We start from the raw sequence: 22,360 nt of genomic DNA on the forward strand, positions 1-22,360 counted from the left end.
TCATTTGTACTGTGTTTTACATTGCACATGTAAGTGATATCACATAATATTTGTCTTTGACTTATTTCACTAAACATATTCTCTAGGTCAATCCATGTTGCTGCAAATGGCAGAATTTCATTCTTTTTTATGGCTGAGTAGTATTCCATTATATATACGTTCACACACACAATCACACAAACACACATCTTCTTAATCCAGTCATCTCTTCTTATTTTATTTTTAACATCTTTATAGGAGTATAATTGCTTTACATTGTTGTGTTAGTTTCTGCTGTATAACAAAGTGAATCAGCTATACGTATACTTATATCACCATATCTGCTCCCTCTTCCGACTCCCTCCCACCCTCCCTATCCCACCCCTCTAGGTGGTCACAAAGCACAGAGCTGATCTCCCTTTGCTATGCAGCTGCTTCCCACTAACTATCTATTTTACATTTGGTAGTGTATATATGTCGATGCCACTCTCTCACTTCGTCCCAACTTACCCTTCCCCCTCCCCGTGTCCCTAAGTCCATTCTCTATGTCTGCATCTTTATTCCTGTCCTGCCTCTAGGTTCTTCAGAACCTTTTTTTTTTTTTAGATTCTATATATATGTGTTAGCATATGGTATTTGTTTTTCTCTTTCTGACTTACTTCACTCTGTATAACAGATTCCACCTCACTACAAATAACTCAATTTCATTTTTTATGGCTGAGTAATATTCCATTGTATATATGTGCCACATCTTCTTTGTCCATTCATCTGTCGATGGACATTTAGGTTGCTTCCATGTCCTGGTTATTGTAAATAGTGCTGCAATGAACATTGTGGTACATGACTCTTTTTGAATTACGGTTTTCTCAGGGAATATGCCCAGTAGTGGGATTGCTGGATCATATGTTAGCTCTATTTTTAGTTTTTTAAGGAACCTCCATACTGTTCTCCATAGTGGCTGTATCAATTTACATTCCCACCAACAGTGCAGTGGGTTCCCTTTTCTCCACAGCCTCTCCAGCATTTATTGTTTGTAGATTTTTTGATAATGGCCTTTCTGACTGGTGTGAGGTGATACCTTACTGTAGCTTTGATTTGCATTTCTCTGATGATCAGTGCTGTTGAGCATCCTTTCATGTGTTTGTTGGCAATCTGTATATCTTCTTGGGAGAAATGTCTGTTGAGGTCTTCTGCCCATTTTTGGATTGGGTTGTTTGTTTTTTTGATATTGAGCTGCATGGGCTGCTTGTATATTTTGGAGATTAATCCTTTGTCAGTTGCTTCATTTGCAAATATTTTCTCCCATTCTGAGGGTTGTCTTTTTGTCTTGTTTATGGTTTCCTTTGCTGTGCAAAAGCTTTTAGGTTTCATTAGGTCCTATTTGTTTATTTTTGTTTTTATTTCCATTTCTCTAGGAGGTGGGTCAAAAAGGATCTTGCTATGATTTGTATCATAGAGTGTTCTGCCTGTGCTTTCCTCTAAGAGTTTGATAGTGTCTGGCCTTACATTTAGGTCTTTAATCCATTTTGAGTTTATTTTTGTGTATGGTGTTAGGGAGTGTTCTAGTTTCATTCTTTTACATGTAGCTGTCCAGTTTTCCCAGCACCACTTATTGAAGAGGCTGTCTTTTCTCCACTGTATATTCTTTCCTCCTTTATCAAAGATAAGGTGACCATATGTGTGTGGGTTTACCTCTGGGCTTTCTATCCTGTTCCATTGATCTATATTTCTGTTTTTGTGCCAGTACCATACTGTCTTGATGACTGTAGCTTTGCAGTGTAGTCCAAAGTCCAGGAGCCTGATGCCTCCAGCTCTGTTTTTCTTTCTCAAGATTGCTTTGGCTGTTCGGGGTCTTTTGTGTTTCCATACATATTGTGAAATTTTTTGTTCTAGTTCTGTGAAGAATGTCATTGGTAGTTTGATACGGATTGCATTGAATCTGTAGATTGCTTTGGGTAGTATAGTCATTTTCACAATATTGATTCTTCCAATCCAAGAACATGGTATATCTCTCCATCTGTTTGTATCATCTTTAATTTCTTTCATCAGTGTCTTATAGTTTTCTGCATACAGGTCTTTTGTCTCCTTGGGTAGGTTTATTCCTAGGTATTTTATTCTTTTTGTTGCAATAGTAAATGGGAGTGTGTTTCCTTAATTTCTCTCTCAGATTTTTCATCATTAATATATAGGAATGCAAGAGATTTCTGTGCATTAATTTTTAATCTTGCTACTTTATGAAATTCATTGATTAGCTCTAGTAGTTTTCTGGTAGCATCTTTAGGATTCTCTATGTATAGTATCATGTCATCTGCAAACAGTCAATCCAGTCATCTCTTGATGGGCACTTGGGTTTCTTGCATGTCCTGGCTATTATAAATAGAGCTGCTACGAACATTGGGGTGCATGTATCTTTTCCATTTAGCATTTTCATTTTTTCCAGATAGATACCCAGGAGTGGAATTTCTGGATCATATGGTAGTTCTATTTTTAGTTTTTTTAGGAACTTTCTTACTGTTTTCCACAGTGGCTGCACCAATTTACATTACTTTCAACAGTGTAAATGGGTTTCCCTTTTCTCCATATCCTTGACAACATTTGTTATTTGTAGGCCTTTTTGATGATAGCCATTCTGACAGGAGTGAGGACATATCTCATTGTTTTGATTTTCATTTCTCTTATAATTAGTATTGCTGAGTATCTTTTCATGTGCCTGTTGGCCATCTGTATGTCTTCTTTGGAGAAGTGTCTGTTCAGGTGTTCTGCCCATTTTTTGATTGGGTTGTTTGTTTTTCGATATTGAGTTTGTGAGCTTTTTGTATCTTTCAGATATTAACCCCTTTTCAGTTGCATTATTTGCAAATATTTTCTCCCATTCCATACATTGTTTTTTTCATTTTGTTGATCATTTCCTTTGCTGTACAAAAGCTTTTAAGTTTGTTTCATGTTTTTATTTTTGCTTTTATTTCTTTTGCCTTAGGATACTGATCTAAAAGAATATTGCTATTATAATTTATGTCAAAGAGTGTTCTGCGTATGTTCTCTTCTAGGAGTTTTATGATTTCTGTTCTTACATTTAGGTCATTAAACCATTTTGAGTTTATTTTTGTATATGGTGTGATGGAATGTTCTAATCTCATTGTTTTACATGTGACTGTCCAGTTTTCCCAGCACCACTTATTGAAGAGATGGTCTTTTCTCCATTGTGTATTGTTGTCTCCTTTTTTGTAGATTAATTGACCATAATTGCGTGGGTTTATTTCTGGGTTGTCTGTTCTATATCATTGATATATGTTCTGCTTTTGTGTCAGTACCACACTGTTTTGATTACTGTAGCTTTTTAGTATAGTCTGATGTCTGGACGAGTTATACCTTCAGCTTTGTTCTTTTTTTGCAAGGTCATTTTGGCAGTTTGGGGTCTTTCATGGTTCCATATGAATTTTATGATTGTTTGTTCTAGCTCTGTAAAAAATGTTCTGGTATTTTCATAAAGATTGAATTAAATTTGTAGATTGCTTTGGATAGAATGGCCATTTTAACAATATTAATTCTTCCAATCCAAGAGCACAGGATACATTTCCAGTTCTTTATATCAGCTTCAATTTCCTTCATCATTGTTTTATCATTTTCAGAGTATATGTCTTTCACCTCCTTGGTTAGGTTTATTCCTAGGTATTTTATTATTTTTGATGTGATTTTAAAGAGGGTTGTTTTTTTACTTTCTGTGTCTGATATTTCATTATTAGTTTTTAGACCACAGCAGAATTATGTATATTAATCTTGTATCCTGCTACCTCGTTGAAATCATTTATTAGTTCTAATAGTTTTCTGTGGAGACTTTAGGGCTCTCACTATGGAGTATCATGTCATCTGCAAATAGTGACAGTTTTACCTTTTCACTTTCAATTTGGATAATCTTTATTTCTTTTTCTGGTCTGATAGCTGTGGCTAAGACTTTTAATACTATGTTAAGTAGAAGTGGTGAGAATGGGCATTCTTGTCGTGTTCCTGAATTTAGTGGGAAGGCCTACAGCTTTTCACCAGTGAGTATTATGTTGGCTGTGTGTTTCTTGTAAATAGCCTGTATTATGTTCAGGTATGTTCCCTCTATTCCCACTTTGGCAAGAGTTTTTATCATGAATGCATGTTGTATTTTGTCAAATGCTTTTTCTGCATCTTTTGAGATGATCATGTGGTTTTTGTCTTTCCTTTTGTTAATGTGATGTATCACATTGATTGATTTGCATATGTCGAACCATCCTTGTGCCCCTGGAATGAATCCAACTTAATCATGGTGTATAATCCTTTCTATGTATTGCTGGATTCGGTTTGCTAATATATTTTTGAGGACTTTTGCATCTATAGTCATCAAAGATATTGGCACGTAATTTTCTTTTTCTTGTGGCGTCTTTGTCTGGTTTTGGTATCAGGGTAATGGTGGCCTCCTAGGATGAATGTGGCAGTGCTCCCTCCTCTTCAATTTTTTTGGAATAGTTTGAGAAGGATAGGTATAAGTTCTTTATATGTTTTGGTAGAATTCCCTAGTGAAACTTCTTGGTCCTGGACTTGTTTGCAGGGAGTTATTTTATTTCAGATTCTATTTCACTTCTAGTGATTGTTCATTCAAATTGTCTGTTTCTTCTTGACTCAGTCTTGGCAGGATGTATGTTTCTAGAAATTTGTCCATTTCTTCTAGGTTGTCCAATTTGTTGGCATATAACTGTACATAGTATTCTCTTATGATTTTTTGTATTTCTGTGATATCAGTTGTTATTACCCCTCTTTGATTTCTTAATTTGTTTATTTGGGTCCTCTCTTTTCTTCTTGGTGCCTCGATAGAGGTTTGTCAATTTTGTTTATCCTTTTAAAAAACCAGCTCTTGGTTTTATTGACCTTTTCTATTGTCTTTTTGATCTCTATTTTATTTCCTCTGTGATCTTTATTATTTCCTTCCTTCTTCTGACTTTGGCTTTGTTTATTCTTTTTCCAATTCTTGAAGGTGGTAGGTTAGGTTGTTTATTTGAGATTTTTCTTGTTTCTTGAGGAAGGCCTGTATCACTATGAACTTCCTTCTTAGAACTGCTTTTTCTACATCCCAAAGATTTTGTAAAGTTGTGTTTTCATTTTTATTTGTCTCAAGGTATTTTCTGATTTCTTCTTTGATTACATCATTGATCCATTGGTTTTTTTAATAGCAGGTTGTTTACTCTCCACGTGTTTGTTCTTTTCACTTTTTTTTTTCTTTCTGTGGTTGATTCCTAGTTTCAGATCATTGTGGTCAGAAAAGGTGTTTGATATAATTTTTACCTCTAAATTTGTTGGGACTTGTTTTGTGTTCCAGTATGTGGTCTATCATAGAGAACATTTCTTGTGTGCTTGAAAAGAATGTGTATTCTGCTTTTGGGGGGGTATGCAGTAGACATTGATTATATCCAACTCTATTGTGTCATTTAAGACCTTATTGCCATATTGATTTTCTGTCTGCATGATTTGTCCATTGATGTCAGTGGGGTGTTAAAGTCTCCTACTGTTATTGTATTATTGTCAGTTTCTCCCTTTATGTCTGTTAGTATTTGCTTTATATATTTAGGTCCTCCTGTTATAAGGTGCTTATGTTAATGAGTGTAATATTCTCCTCTTATATTGATCCCTTTATTATTATATAATGTCCTTGTTTGTCTTTTGTTATAGCCTTTGTTTTAAAGTCTATTTTGTCTGATACACATATTGTTACCCCACTTTCTTGTCATTTTCATTTACATGAAATAGCTTTCTTTCATCCCCTCACTTTCAGTCTGTATGTCTCTTTAGCCCTGAAGTGTGTCTTTTGGTAGGCAACATATTGAAGGGTTTTTTTTTTTTAATCCAATCAGCCACCCTATGCCCTTTTTAAAAAAAATAAATTTATTTATTTATTTATGGCTGTGTTGGGTCTTCATTGCTGCATGCGGGCACTCTCTAGTTGCAGCGAGTAGCTACTCTTCATTGCAATGCGTGGGCTTCTCATTGCAGTGGCTTCTCTTGTTGTGGAGCATGGGCTCCAGTAGTTGTGATGCACAGGCTCAGTAGTTGTGGCTCATGGTTTCTAGAGCACAAGCTCAGTAGTTGTGGCACATGGGATTAGTTGCTCCACAGCATGTGGGATCTTCCTGGACCAGGGCTCGAACCCATGTACCCTGCATTGGCAGGCAGATTGTTAACCACTGAGCCACCAGAGAAGTCCCCACCCTATGTCTTTTGATTGGAGTGTTTATTCCCCTGACATTTACAGTAATTATTGATAGGTAAGTACTTGTTGCCATCTTATTACTTGTTTTCCAGTTGTTTTTGTAGTTCTTCTCTGTTCATTTCTTCTTTTTGTTTCTCCCACTGTGGTTTGATGATTTTCTTTAGTAGTATGCTTGGTTTCCTTTCTTTTTATTTTTTGTATATCTTTTGTAAATTTTTGATTTCTGGTTACAATGGGGTTCATATATGTTGATCCATAATTATATGTACTTCATTTAAACTGATAGTCATTTCAGTTCAAACACATTCTAAAAGATATACATTTTTTACTCCCCTCCCCTGTATTTTGTGTTTTTGATGTCATATTTTACATCTTAATGCTTATCCCTTAACTGTTTATTGTAGTCAGAGTTTCTTTTACAATTTTTTGTCTTTTAACCTACTTATTTAAGTAATCTTCAATCCTTAGTATATATCTGTCCTTTCTAGTGGGATTTACCCTTTCCTATAGATTCTTACTTCACTTCCATTTAGAAAAGATCCTTCAGGATTTATTTTAGGGTAGATCTGGTATTGCTGAATTCTTTTAGTTTTTGCTTGTCTGAAAAGTTCTTTCTCCTTCTGTTCTAAATGATAATATTGCTCCGTAGGGTCTCCTAGGTTGCAGAGTTTTCCCTTTCAGCACTTTGAATATATCATGCCACTCCCTTCTGGCCTGCAGCGTTTCTACAGGGAGATCAACTGATAGCCTTATGGGGATTTCCTTCTTTATGACTCTTTCTTTTTCTCTTGCTGCTTTTAGAATTCTCTCTTTAACTTTTGTTGTTTTAATTATGATATATTTTAGTGTGGGTGTCTTTGGGTTCATCTTGTTTTCAAATCTCTGTGCCTCTTGTGCCTAGATATCTGTTTCCTTCTTTTAGTTTGGGAAATTTTACAGCCATAATTTCTTCAAATACATTTTCAATACCCTTCCTCTTCATCTTCTCCTTCTGGAGCTCCTATAATGTGAATATTGGTACATTTCATGGTATCCCAGAGATGCCATATGTTACTTTTACTTTTTTTTTTTTATTTGCCTTTCTGACTGCTGTTCTGATTGGATAATTTCCATTATTTTATCTTCCAGATCATGCATGCGTTCTTCTGTGTCATTTAGTTTGCCATTTGTTCCTTCTAGGGTGTTCAGGGTGTTTTTTATTTCAGATATTTAATTATCTATTTTCGATTGGGTCTCTTTTCTTTTTTGGCCAAGACATGCAGCTTGTGGGATCTTAGTTCCCACACCAGGGATAGAACCTGTGCCCTTGGCAGTGAAAGCATAGAGTTGTAACCCCTGGACCACCAGGGAATTCCCTCAATTGGGTCTTTTTTATATTTTCTAGTTCCTGTTAAGATGATCTGTGTTTAGATCGATTCTTTTCCCTAATTTAGTTAGCAATGTTTTGTTTTTTTTTTTTTTTTTTTTTTTAGTTGTGGCTCGTGGGCTCTAGAGCACAGGCTCAGTAGTTGTGGCACATGGGCTTAGTTGCTCCGTGGCATGTGGGATCCTCCCGGACCAGGGCTCGAACCCGTGTCCCCTGCATTGGCAGGCGGATTCTTAACCCCTGGGCCACCAGGGAAGTCCCGTTAGCAATGTTTTGAACTCTTTATCTGGTAAATTATTTATTTCTGTTTCATTATTTATTTTTTAAGGGGTTTTCTCTTACTCTTTCAATTAAGAGTAGTTCCTATGCCTTTTCATTTTAGTTAACTTTCTCTGTCTCTAGGAATTTTGGTGAAACAGTTATCCATTGTGGTCTTGAGGGCATGTTCTTATTTGAGAGCATCGCTGTGCTGACTGCATGTTCCCAGTGCCTTTAATGGAAGGGCTGGATTTGATGTGGATGCCAGTCACATCTTTCCTCAGGGTGTGCTGGCAGCTGTCACCTTGGTAGGGCCTGTGGCTGGTGATGGAGGAGCTAAAGTCTGTGCAGGGTGTGAGGTGGGACTTCTCTGCTCATTGGCTGTCATCACCCTGTCAGGGGCAAGATTTGCTCCCAAGTTGCTGGAGTAGAATCCCTGAGGGTCAGGCTAGAGCTGGCTCTGTTCCCTTTAAGTATGTGTTTTTCCTTCTCCCTGCACTGGGGCCTTTGTCCCAAAGGAGGGGAGTCCTGAAGCAAGTGGGGCCTGTGTGCTCACAGAGGTCTGATACTCTGCCTGTGTAGGCATCTACAGCTTCGTTCAGATGCAATCCGTGGTCGCATCTTTTCCCTGGCTGTGATCACCTGAGATCTAGTGTTGTACGGTAGCATGGAGTTAGTGGGGCTGGAGTGTTTGCTCAGCTTGGGCTGGCAAACTTAGCAAGGCAGTCACAGGAAATCTGGCCACCACGCTGCTATAAGAAATCTGGGCTGCTTCTGGGGCATCTCTTGAGTAAGCACCAACAATGGCTACCGTTGCCCTATCTGGGCTACACCCCGCTCCCCCAGGTTGCCTCTGCATCCCTAAGTGAAGTCTTCTCCCAGGTCCTGGGTGCCCTAGATCCAGTGCCATGCTGTGGCAGAGAGTGAGTGGGGTGTTCTCTTTGCTTGGACTGGGGAGCATATCAAGGTGGCAGCTGCTAGGGCAGACCTCTCTCCACCCTGCCTGGGAGCAGGCTAGCACCCACCCACTCCTCATGAGTGGAGTCTAGGCTTCTCCAGCCTTTCTGTCTGTTCCAGCAGTTCTCCAAGTGGCCAAGGGAGCTTGTCTCCTTTGCATAGCACCCCAGGACTGGGACGCCCAGTCTGTGGCTCATCCCACTCACACTCCAGGATGAATGTCCATCCATGTGATCCCCCCTTTCCTCTGAGTTCCCTCCCATGGACACAGGTCCCAACCCAATCACTTTTCTTCCCGTTCTATACAGGAATGGCATATCTTTCTTTCAGCCTTGGCTGTACAGGAGTCCTTCTACCAGTTTCCAGTTAGTTTTCCATGAGAATTTTTCTATATGTCGATGTATTTTTTATGTGTTTGTGGGGAAAGGTGAGCTCCATGTCCTCTTACTCTGCCATCTTCATCTCCCATCAAATTACTTTCAATTTAAATTTATGAGCTTACCTCACTGACATGCTGTATTCTTGTAAATTTTTCTTTCAACAAAACTTCCATCTGTTACTAAGTTTAACTCAGGAAAAATTTACACAGTAGTTAACTGCATTTTGCAATTTTATTATTACTTAATACAATAAGAATCACTGTATATTGAGTACCTTCTATTATAGGTCTTTTGTTTGCATTATTTTTGTAAAATTGTTTTTATTTCTTTTTTTTAAAGGAAGCTTTATTTTTATTTATTTATTTATTTATTTTTGGCTGTGTTGGGTCTTTGCTGCTGCATGCAAGCTTTCTCAAATTGCAGTGAGTGGGGGCTACTCTTCATTGTGGTGCACGGGCTTCTCATTGTGGTGTTTTCTCTTGTTGCAGAGCACGGACTCTAGGCACACAGACTTCAGTAGTTGTGGCACATGGGCTCAGTAGTTGTGGCTCATGGGCTCTAGAGTGCAGGCTCAGTAATTGTGGCACACAGGCTTAGTTGCTCCACGGCATGTGGGATCTTCCTGGACCAGGGCTCGAACCCGTGTCCCCTGCATTGGCAGGCGGATTCTTAACCACTGCGCCACCCGGGAAGTCCCTGTTTTTATTTCTTTTTAAAATATTTCTATTTTATTTCTTTATATGAGAATATTAATCATATGCAAGAATGATTATATTTTATGTGTAGAGTTTAAAGATTAATAAAACAAATACACATATACTCCACCACCCAGCTAAGAATGAGAATCTTTGACATTGCCTGTGTCTTTCTTCTTGATTGTATATATCTCTTTCCCCAAGAGGTAACTCTATTCCAAATGTTGAGTATCATTTATATGCTTTTTAAAAGTTGATTACTAAAATATTAATAAGGTCAAAGAGTTTATTTATCTTCAACCTAACTTAAGTATTGTTAGAATTTTCCTCCTGTTTTTTCATCTCCTGGAAAAATGTTTGGCTCATAGTATATGCTCAGAAAATAATTGTTCGATTGGTGTATTGTTTTCTAAAGTAATTCTACCAATTTTCATTCCTACTAGTCTTATGCAAGAGTTCCCATTGCTCCACATTCTTTATATTTAGTCTAATTATAATGCATTTTGAGTTCTTTCTGCCATCTTATTTAAATTTTTTTTTCTTTGTTCTTGTTTTTAATCCCCTTTATTACCCCATGTTTACTGTATTTTTTTCGTTTGATTATGTTTGATTTTTTGGTTGGTGGTTTTTGCATTTTATTTTTTTTCTCCCCCATCTTATTTAGGAATTGTACCTTCTCTTGCTAATCTTTTAAGGATTACCCTAAAAATTTAACATTCATCTTTAACTTAGTCTAAAGTTAATCAGAATCTTTACCCTTCTTTCAAATATACAAGGTGCTTATAATACTTTAACTCTGATTAGCCTCTACCGAACTTATATGCTTCTTATTGCCCAGTATTTTAGCTTTAGTGATGCATTGTTTTTTTCTAATTCACGGTCTTTCTTTGCAGTCACCTGCTATTTCAGTCACATAACCACTGAGTTTCTAATTTATTTTCTACCTAGTATTTTTATAATAATATCTTGTTCCTAATTTTATTCTTGATTCCCCTTTTTTAACTTAAGAAAGATAAACAAAATGTAGTACATACATACAGTGGACTATTATTGGACTGTAAAAGGAATGAAGTTCTGATATATGCTATAACATAAACAAACGTTGAAACATTAAGCTAAGTGAAAGGAGCTAGGCACAAAGAGTTACATGATTCTATTTATATGAACTGCCCAGAATAGTCAAATCCATATAGACAGAAAATAGATTAGTGGTTGACTGGGGCTGGTGGGATAGGGAAAAATAGCAAGTGACTGCTAATGGGTATGGGGTTTCTTTTAGAGGTGATGAAAATTTTCTAGAATTAGGTGATTGATGTACAACTATGTGAATGTACTAAAAGCCACTTAACTGTACACTAAAACAGTGAACTTTTTTGTGAATTTTATCTCAGTATATCTGTTATTAATAAAAAGTCACATTGGGGCTTCCCTGGTAGTGCAGTGGTTGAGAGTCTGCCTGCCAATGCAGGGGACACAGGTTCGAGCCCTGGTCTGGGAAGATCCCACATGCCGCAGAGCAACTAGGCCCATGAGCCACAACTACTGAGCCTGTGCGTCTGGAGCTTGTGCTGCGCAACAAGAGAGGCCGTGACAGTGAGAGGCCCGGCACCACGATGAAGAGTGGCCCCCACTTGCCGCAACTAGAGAAAGCCCTCGCACAGAAACGAAGACCCAACACAGTCAAAAATAAATAAATACATTAATTAATTATTTTTTTTAAAAGTCACATTGATATGTAGAGTATGGTACCATTTATATAAAAATTAAAACTTAAAAATATTTTTTAAAACTATTCATCACATATATTTATAAAAATATGAAGTAATGGTGTAAAAGCACACTTGGGAACTATCCATGAGAAACTGCATAAAGAGAGATTGTAAGAAAGTGAAGTTATGCCAAAAAGTGGGAGAAAATATTCGTAATGCACATAACATATACAATTTTGATATCCAGTATATATGAAGAACTCCTAGAAATAAATCAGAAAAAGACGTGTCAATACTATTCCTAGGGTAGGAAGAAATTCTAGGAATTTCTTCCTACCCTAAAGAAATTTTTACCCATGTGCTGTAGTAGATGGGTACAAGAATGTTCATTGCTAGTAAGCAGAAAACCCCAATGTTCATCTAGAGGAGGATGGATTAATAACTTGTGGCATATTCATCTAATCAAATATTAGTTCAGTCAAAGTGAATGTATTAATGTTACAATACCATATAACCACGTGGATGAATGATAAAACAATCCTGTAGGGTAAAAAGACCAAGTTTTAGAAGACTATCAGTCGCATTTTAATGAAGCTAAAAAACAGCAAAACAAAAAAACATGTTAAGGATACATAGTATGTGACAAACCATTTTAAAGTAAATAGTATGGGAATGATAATGACATAATTCCTTAGTAGTGGTTACCTCTAGTATAGTAGGAGAGGATTATGTTACATAAATCAATAGTATTAGCAATTTTGTAATTCTTAAATGGATTCATGGATGTTTTAAAACGTATATTTGTTACATGTATGTTTTTAGTGTATTTCAAATATATAATAAAATACTTGGGGAGAAGTACAGAAGGGGCTTTTGCAATGTTTTGTTACATTCAAAATCTGAAGTAAATATACTTAAATACTAAGGTTTAATGTACTATTATAACAAGTTTTAAAATCATGCAAAATATCTAAAATGTACAGAATAGAAGGCTGTTATATATTGATAATTTTTTAAAAACATAGAACACTGTATATAGTATAATTTAATTCTTGCAAAAGATATATAATTTATTTTTTTACATATACAGGTGTTATATACATAGAAGAAATCAGGAAAATTATACACAAGTCGATTAATAGTGTTTGTCTCTGGAGGAGTGTTTCTCAAAAGCAGGGATGTGGGGACATCCTCAGGGGACATTTTTTGCCTCAGGGGACATTTGGCAATGTCTGGGGACATTTTGGGTTTTTACAATTGGGAGAATGCCACCAAATTAGGAATCACTAACAAAAAAAACTTCCTCAAGCTTTACATATGAAAATTTAAAACATATTGCTAAATAATTTATGTCAAAAACATTGCTAATAAACATATAAAAGAAGCTAAATCTCACTTGTAGTTAGGAGAATTCAAATTAACAAACAACATACTATTTCATATTCAATGTATTGACAAAAATTAAAGTGTGAAAACACAAATGCTGTTAAGAATGTAGAAAAATAGAGCTGCTTATATACTAGTGTTGCGCATAAATTGATACAACCAGTTTGGCGAGCAATTTTATAATATCTAAGAAATTTGACAGTATATATACCCTATGACTCAGCATTTCCTCTTGTAGGGGTGTACTGTAGAGAAATTTTTACACATCTATATGAGGAGATGTGTAAAATGTCTTATTATAAAAAACAGAGTGGAGTAATTATAAAAAGCCCATCAATGAGAGAATGGATAATAAATTATAATATATTCATCCAGTTTGATACCATTTAAATTTAAAATAAGTGAAGTAGTTTTGCAGTTAACAATATTGAGCAATTGTGAAATTGTAACATTGAGGTAAAAAATAAAAATAATTTGTAAGGTTATCCTTTTGTATTATACTATGCAGGTAAAATCATAAATGCACAAAATACTCTTTTATGTACTGATAAAAGAGTACATGTTATTAGGGGACAAATGTAGTAGTGGCATGAAATCATGGACAGGAAGGCTATGCCAACCTTAGGATAGTGGTTCCTGCTGAGAAACAATGGAGAAAGCTTTCAACCAAGTCTATAATGTTTATTTCTTAAAAATATATATATATATAAATTTCAAACAAATACTAATATACTTGATGATACTTGATGATAAGAAGTAAATGGGTGCTCTTTGTATTATTCTCTTTCCTTTTATTTATTTATTTTTTGGGAGTGTATTTGGAACATTTTCTATGACTGAAGGAAAAGAATATCAAAAGTTGGGCTTTCCTGGTGGCACAGTGGTTGAGAGTCCGCCTGCCAATGCAGGGGATACGGGTTTGTGCCCCGATCTGGGAAGATCCCACGTGCCACGGAGCGGCTGGGCCTGTGAGCCATGGCCGCTGAGGCTGCACATCCGGAGCCTGTGCTCCGCAACGGGAGAGGCCACAACAGTGAGAGGCCCACGTACCACCAAAAAAAAAAAAAAAAAAAGAATATCAAAAGTTAAGAATCATTATTCCATGTTATGCAAGGCAATGACTCTGTAGATAGGGCAGGCAGATGACGCTTGGTTAAAATGCTCTAGAATCACTTTTGAAGGAATCTTTCCTGATGTTTTCCCTTCCTTCTGACTCCTTTTCTCACTGTGCCCAGCCACCTATACATTGACCAGTTTGGTTTTGCCACAGTACATCCTGTACACACTTCTATTAAATTACATATTGCACTAATTACATTTATTTACATGTTATCCTCTCCCTAGAGACCATAGCTCTTTGAGGGTAGTGGCTATATCTTGTTTGTGTCCCTTTGTATAGTTTAGTGCCTGACAAATAGTAAGCACTAAATAAATACTTGGTAAGTGAAGTGATGGATGACTGAACAGATTTCAAAGGAGGAAGGAATATATAAGGACAATTACTAGTATTAACCTTTACCTACATTTTAGTTTTGATGTTCTTGCCAGAATCCGATAATAGGGCATCTAGTCAGTCCTTATTCATTAGTTAAGATTAGATTTTGCTATATATAACCTGAGAACCTAAAATAACAGTGGTTTCCATTAGAAATTTATTTTTCTTACACCAAAAGGAAACCTGAAAGAAAGTAATCCAGAGCTGGCATGGAGGTTATACATGCTTTTAAGTATCTTTCCGCTCCACCATCTTTGTTGAGGTGGCTCATGAACCAAGATGACTACTTAAATTCCAGCCATCTTTTCTTTCTTCCCTCCTTTCTTTTCCTTCCTTCTTTCATCTTTTTTTTTCTTTTAATTAAGACCAAAGAGAGAAGGAAAAAAGGGACAAGAAGTACCTACCCCACTTTTGAAAGACTTACCAGAAGTTCCCTGCAAGTTTGCTTTATGTCTCCTTGGGTAGTACATGGTCATATGGCCTTATCAAGCTGCAGAACGGGCTGGGAAATATCTTTTAGCTGAATGACAGTGTTTCTGGCTAAAGATTTTGGTTCTGTTACTAAAGAACAAGGAGAGAATGGACACTGAAATACAACTAGCAGGCTCTGAAATTTTAATTAGCTATGGGTACTAAAAAGAGAAGGTAGAGAGAGGAGGGTTCCAGAGAAAGCTTTTTAGTTTATTATTTATGTAAGCCTGCCCATAAACAAGCCAAAAATTAGAATTTTTTGTATTCCAACCAATTCCTGTCATCCTTAGTTTTGGTCTCAAATACAAGAAGATATCAACAAAATATCAGTGTTTTAGAGTGCTACTTAGAAAAATTAATGTTAAATCGGATTTATTAGGATTTCCTTGCTGTTTTTCTTCTGCCATGTCACATATTTTAAACTAAGAAATGGTTTGAATTTTGGTTCTAGGGATATGCTATTTGGCATCGGCCAAAGTGGTAGCCTTGGGGGAATAAATGAGGTGGTGGTAGATCAAGAAGCTAATATTTTATGGAAAATTAATCCATAAATAGTCATCAGACTTTCTTTGATCATGATCACTGTTCTTGATATTGATTCTTTTCACTGGATTGTAAAATAAAGTTGTAATGAAAAGTTTTATTCTTTGGAGATTTGAAAAATTGCTTCACATGAATCCTTTTCCTTCCAGGCTCTAAATTATCTTGGTATTCAGCCCACAAAAGAACAACACCAAGCCCTGAGACAGCAAGTGCAAGTAGACCCAAAGGGGACAGTGTCTTTTGGAGGTAATATTTAGGTTCATCATGTGTGTCATCACAGAAACTTATTGTGGCCCATATTCACTGAGTGCCTCTTCTTTCGAAGGAGAGAAAGAAAAATAAAACCACATCTATTTTAAGTTCCTTAATCAGTATTCTAAACACTCAGATAGAATTATTGGTCTTACTGGGTCAGCAGAAAGGAGAACTTTCTTAGAATCTTTCAGCTTTAAAATATCATTCAATCATATTCTTTTTTTATTTTTAATTTATTCCACAAACATTGCTTTAGTAATAACAAAAGAAACAGTACAATATATAGAAGCCCTAGTTCTGCTACTGTGAAATTCTAATTTTTTTTCAGCCAGTACGATATAATAAATATTTCATTATGCTGTATAATTATTCTTATTTTTATTTTATAATTATTATTAAAGATAGCAAATTGTGAACATACTCCGTTGATATACTATAATATTAAGCTTTTCCACTATTGGGAATTTTGATGGTTTTTCATTACCTGACAATATAAATAATTCTATATTTAATATAGCTTTTTTTTCTTCTTTCTCTTAGGAGAAATCCCCATAAGTGGCTTAGACTTTTGATATGTATTGATAAATTATTTTCCAGAGACATTTTACACACATATTTGTTCTGCCACTAGTAATGTTTGAATGTAACAGTTTTTTGCATCCTTTACAGCATTAAGTATTTAATTTTTTTCTTATAGAGTAGATGCAACATTGTATCATTTTAAAAGCATCTGCATTGCTAAAAGAAATTTGGGGGTTTGAAGTGATGAAAAAAGATGTATTTGTTCCCCTCTGCTCTTGAAATCATATAGTGTAATGAGAACAAGAAACAAAAATACATGTAAAACCACAATGTATAAGGACAAAGTAGATGAGGAAAATAAATGAATTAGTGAGCAGAAGCATGTAAAGTCCAAGTGTCTGAAGAGATAGGAGAATCACAACGGGAAACAAGCTGATTCCTGGAAAGGCTTAGGAATTGAAAACATTGAGTACTTAAGGCTGTGTTAAGGAGCAATTATATATGCTGTTCCCTGCCCCCTCTCAAGTAATCCACAACTACCATCCCTTACCCTTGCAGAGGAAAATAAGTATATTCCCTCGAGAAATTAAACCAGATTGATTCTGGACCTATAGTTGCCAACAGCTAAGGAGTTTGGGGGTGTGTATGGTGAATTATCACTTACAAAACACACACAGATTGCTCAGTGATATTTGCAACCATGTGTATGCTCTGTAGGCAAGAGGTTGTAAGATTCTCTCTGAAGAACCTGAACAAAGTATCATAATAGCTGACCACGTTATTGCTCTGTAGTAAAACCTACTAATTGACAAAGCGAGTTATGCACACAAAATTTCCAATCAACGATTTAGTGCCTGATTCGTCTTAAATATGAACACCAGACATTTGGAGAAATCCTCCAACATAAAATATAAAGCCCCAAAGTATCAGACAAATAGAAAAAGAGGAACTCAGAAAAAGGGAAATATTACAAGAGCAAAAAAGAACTTCACGTAAACCATAATTAGCATCTTTTAAAAAGATAAGCGAAACTAAGGCATCCGCAATAAGAGTAGGGTACTGTAAAATAGGAACAATTAAAAGGATTACTGGAAACTAAAAATATAAGAATCAAATTTAAAAAAAAACTGAAGTTAGATGGATGAACAGGTCACACTCCATGTCTGAAGAAGCATATAGTTTGCTAGGTTGGCATCAGGCAGTGTTATATAACAAACAAGAGAATATGCCTTCGAGTCACACTTCAATGGAATCTTGCTCTGCTACTTATTTGCCAAGTAGCCTTGGGAGGTTTAAGACAGTTAACTTATCTTAGCCCAAACTGTAAAATGGAGAGGATGAGAAGAACTACCGCAGAAAATGCTCAAGATGAAATCGCAAAGGGCCATGCGTAGCATATAAAGGCTGTTATAGAAACATTTCCTGCTATTATTATTATCATTATTAAACCACAGGTTCTGTCGGCTAGAAAAGCTGTAAATCATAATACTATCATATGTTTTAGAAAAAGTACTATTCATAATAAAAGAGTTGGAGAGATAGTTATGCCTGTGACATTTATTTGCTTCATTATCGTATCTGATTTCTTAACTTCAGCAAAGTTAAATGAAATGAGTGAAAACCAGTTTATCTCTTACTTCTTATGTGAACTTAAATTTATCTGTCACTTCAGTTAACACTATTTTAAGGTAATTTAAGTAAGTTAAATTTTAAGCATTAGTTATAACACATAGCTTCAGCTTCATGTAGAAAAAGGTAAGGTTTGCTTAGATGAGGTTAAATGCTGTATTCTTACTGAAATGTGTTCTATTTTAGATTTTGTCCAGGTTGCCAGAAACTTGTTCTCCTTGCATTTGGGTGAAGCAAATGTTGGTGCACATGAAATTTCCAACATATTAGACTCACAGGTAGAGTATGCCCTATAGAATTGTCTTGATTGCACTTAAATCATAAGTCTTAAATGTTATCTGTCATATATATAGGCTTTTTTTATTTTTTAAAAAAACAAATTATGCAGATGATACATGCTTTTTGGATAAATATATAAAATACAGATAATCAAAAGTAAAAATTGACCTTGATCTCCTCTATCCTCCTCTCTCACTATTCCCTCATGCTATTCCCATCTTTAAATTTACCACAGAAAAGTACTCATATCGTAAGTGTAAACCCTCTGAAATTTTACAATCTGAACCATTCTTGTGTAATCAGCATCCACATCAAGAAACATAACGTTAAAGAAACTACCAGGACCCTGAAGTCTGTCTCCTACTCGCCGAGTTCCTTTCTAATTACTAGCGCTTGCCCTCCCCACCCCCAGTCAAGGTAACAGCTACTCTTTTGCTTCCAGCAACATAGATTGGTTTTGCTCTTTTTGTGCTTTACATAAAATGGAATTGTGAAGTCAGTTAACTTTGTAACTCGTTTGTTCTGCAAACCTTTGACACTTATATTGCCGAATCTTTCAGTCCTTTCTGTTATGAATTTTTGATACTGTTACATTATTAAAGAAGATCTTCCCAATTTATATTATGTATTAACATATCATATATAGATAACTTATTTTTGTTTATTCATGAGGTTGGGCCCCAAATGGATAACCACGTGCACTTATTCCACGTCATTTATTCACTAACCATCCTTTTACACTTTTACCACTAATTTGAAATACAACTTTAATACATACTAAATTGCATCTGGATACACAGCTCTGTTTCTTTCTTTTTTTTTTTCTTAAGCATCTTTATTGGAGTATAATTGCTTTACATTGTTGTATTCGTTGCTGCTGTATAACAGTGAATCAGCTATACGTATACATATATCACCATATCCCCTCCCTCTTGCGTCTCCTTCCCTCCCTCCCTATCCCACCCCTCTAGGTGGTCACAAAGCACCGATCTGATCTCCCTGTGCTATGCAGCTGCTTCCCACTAGCTATCTATTTTATATTTGGTAGTGTATATATGTCCATGCCACTCTCTCACTTCATCCCAGCTTACCCTTCCCCCTCCCCATATCCTCAAGTCCATTCTCTACATCTTTATTCCTGTCCTGCCCCTAGGTTCTTCAGAAACTTTTTTTTTTTTTTTTAGATTCCATATATATGTGTTAGCATACGGTATTTGTTTTTCTCTTTCTGAATTACTTCACTCTGTATGACACACTCTAGGTCCATCCACCTCACTACAAATAACTCAGTTTTTGTTTCTATTTATGGCGGAGGAATATTCCATTGTATATATGTGCCACATCTTCTTTATCCATTTATCTGTCACTGGACACTTAGGTTGCTTCCATGTCCTGGCTATTGTAAACAGTGCTGCAATGAACATTGTGGTACATGACTCTTTTAGAATTATGTTTTTTTCAGGGTATATGCCCAGTAGTGGGATTGCTGGGTCATATGGTAGTTCTATTTTTAGTTTTTTAAGGAACCTCCATACTGTTCTCCATAGTGGCTGTATCAATTTTCATTCCCGCCAACAGTGCAAGAGGGTTCCCTTTTCTCCACACCTTCTCCAGCATTTATTGTTTGTAGATTTTTTGATGATGGCCATTCTGACCGGTGTGAGGTGATAGCTCATTGTAGTGTTGATTTGTATTTCTCTAATGATTAGTGATGTTGAGCATCCTTTCATGTGTTTGTTGGCAATCTGTATGTCTTCTTTGGAGAAATGTCTATTTAGGTCTTCTGCCCATCTTTGGATTGGGTTGTTTGGTTTTTTGATATTGAGCTGCATGGGCTGCTTGTATATTTCGGAGATTAATCCTCTCTGTCAGTTGCTTCGTTTGCAAATATGTTCTCCCATTCTGAGGGTTGTCTTTTCGTCTTGTTTATGGTTTGCTTTGCTGTGCAAAAGCTTTTAAGTGTCATTAGGTCCCATTTGTTTATTTTTGTTTTTATTTCCGTTTCTCTAGGAGGTGGGTCAAAAAGGATCTTGCTGTGATTTACGTCACAGAGTGTTCTGCCTGTGTTTCCCTCTAAGAGTTTTATAGTGTCTGGCCTTACATGTAGGTCTTTAATCCATTTTGAGTTTATTTTTGTGTATGGTGTTAGGGAGTGTTCTAATTTCATTCCTTTACTTGTACATAGCTCTCTTTCTAAACAAACCACTCTGTTCCGTTGATCCATTTCTCTCTGCCACTACATTATTATTTTAATTACTCTAGCTTTTTAGTTCTAGGTTCATTGTTTAGTTCTAGGTTCATTGTTATTGTTAGGTTAAGTCTAATATTTTTTTAACTTCTTGATTTTGATCATCTGCATGATCTTTAGAATCATTTTGCCATGGTAATAAAATTTCAATTGGGACTTTTTTTTAATTGGAATTGCATTGACTATAAAGGGTGGTTTGGGAGAAGCGAACGTGATTTTTTTCTCCATTCATTTAGATCTTTGTTGATGTTTTGGAAAGAAAAAATATATCTTGCTTCATGTAGGTCTTAAATATTTCTTGTTAGATCTGAATAAGTATGCTATAGTTTGATGCTATTGGAAATGGGAATTTTTTTACCATTATATTTTCTAATTGATGATTAATAAAGATTAATTTTTGAATGGTTATTCTTTGTGATGCCACTTTATTGAACTCCCTTATTCCAGTTATTTTTCAGTTATTTATCTTAGGTTTTCTTGGTAGACATTTGAAATTAATTACTTTGTCTCCTTCACAAATTTTTACTTTTTCTAAATACTGTTGAATAGGAGCTACAAAAGTGAACAAGAAATTAATTTCCATGATATTTGAGTCATTTTACATTTTTAATTTTTTAAAAGAAGCTAGCATTATCTTACTTAATAAGTTTTACAGTTCACCATTGAACTGCTCAGGTTTGAACTGCATGTGTACACTTACACACGGATTTTTTTTTTTTTCCAGTGGTATATACTGCAATACTATACAATCTGAGGTTGGTTAAATTCTTAAGTGCAAAACCACAGATGTGGAGGGCCTACTGTAAAGTCATACTTGGATTTTCCACCCTGTGGAGGATCAGTGTCCCTAACCCCCCACATTGTTCAAGGGTCAGCTGTATACCATTCCAATTCTTTTTGTTTGTTTGTTTATTTTTGTTTTGTTTTGTTTTGTTTTGTGGTACGTGGGCGTCTCACTGTTGTGGCCTCTCCTGTTGTGGAGCACAGGCTCTGGACGCGCAGGCTCAGCGGCCATGGCTCACGGGCCTAGCCACTCCGCGGCATGTGGGATCCTCCCGGACCGGGGCACGAACCCGTGTCCCCTGCATCAGCAGGTGGACTCTCAACAACTGCACCACCAGGGAAGCCCCCATTCTAATTCTTGTGAAACAGTTTAAGTAATAGAAATGTTATCTGTTCCTTGAAGGTTTGAAAATGTTTCATATACCAAGTGATTTGGGCCTAGATCTTTCAGGAGAAGAGATATTTCCTACTTATTTTAATGTCTTCTAAGGTTGTTCTATTCAGGGTTTTGTTCTCTTCTTGAATAATTTTGTTAATGTATATCTTCCTAGAGAATTTTTCCTTTCATCAAGATATTAAAATTTATCAAACATTAACATGGAATTTTTTTAGATTTTTAATTCTTATTTTTGATGATATTGCTTTTTATTTCATAGATGTACTGCACTTTTTTTTTTTTCTTTTTTCTTTTTTTTTTTTGCCACACCACATGGCTTCTGGGATCTCAGTTCCCCAACCAGGGATTGAACCCAGGCCTCCACAGTGAAAGCACTGAATCCTAACCACTAGACCACCAGGGAACTCACAACACAATTTTTACAAGTAATCACACCCATAAGTTTCTATAGGTCATATTTTAATAATGACTCAACAGCATATAATGTTTCCTTATTTTAAAGTGTTTTAAATATTTTCTAGTTATATAGTTCCCTTTTGATTACTGATTTCCAGTTTAATTCCAGAGGTTAGAGAGCATATTCTATGTGGTATTGATCCTTTGACCATATACCCAGCATATAGTCAATTTTATGGAATGTTTCCCATCTTGTGGAAAGCATGTATATTCTACAGTTGTTGAGTGCAGTGCTTCCTATATGTCAGTTAGGTCACAGTTGTTAATCATGTGGTTCACATTTTCCATTTACTTTTAGAATTTTCTATTTCATTAATCTTTCTTTG

At 35.8% G+C, this 22,360-nt stretch overlaps 1 protein-coding gene across 4 annotated transcripts in view; it reads left to right on the forward strand.

Annotated features, from left to right (window-relative positions):
• The window catches only part of STXBP4 (syntaxin binding protein 4), a 180,713-nt gene that overhangs the window by 43,184 nt on the left and 115,169 nt on the right, over positions 1-22,360 (forward strand). For all 4 annotated transcript variants that reach the window (XM_027087100.1, XM_027087103.1, XM_027087102.1 and 1 more), the window contains 2 exons: positions 15,615-15,711; positions 18,058-18,149. In XM_027087100.1, the coding sequence (XP_026942901.1) occupies positions 15,615-15,711; positions 18,058-18,149 (189 nt within the window). The remainder of the gene's footprint in view (positions 1-15,614; positions 15,712-18,057; positions 18,150-22,360) is intronic.

This window comes from Aethalodelphis obliquidens, unplaced genomic scaffold (assembly GCF_003676395.1).
Source record: "Aethalodelphis obliquidens isolate GAN/ISIS:26980383/991018 unplaced genomic scaffold, ASM367639v1 scaffold58, whole genome shotgun sequence".
Classification (NCBI taxonomy): domain Eukaryota; kingdom Metazoa; phylum Chordata; class Mammalia; order Artiodactyla; family Delphinidae; genus Aethalodelphis; species Aethalodelphis obliquidens.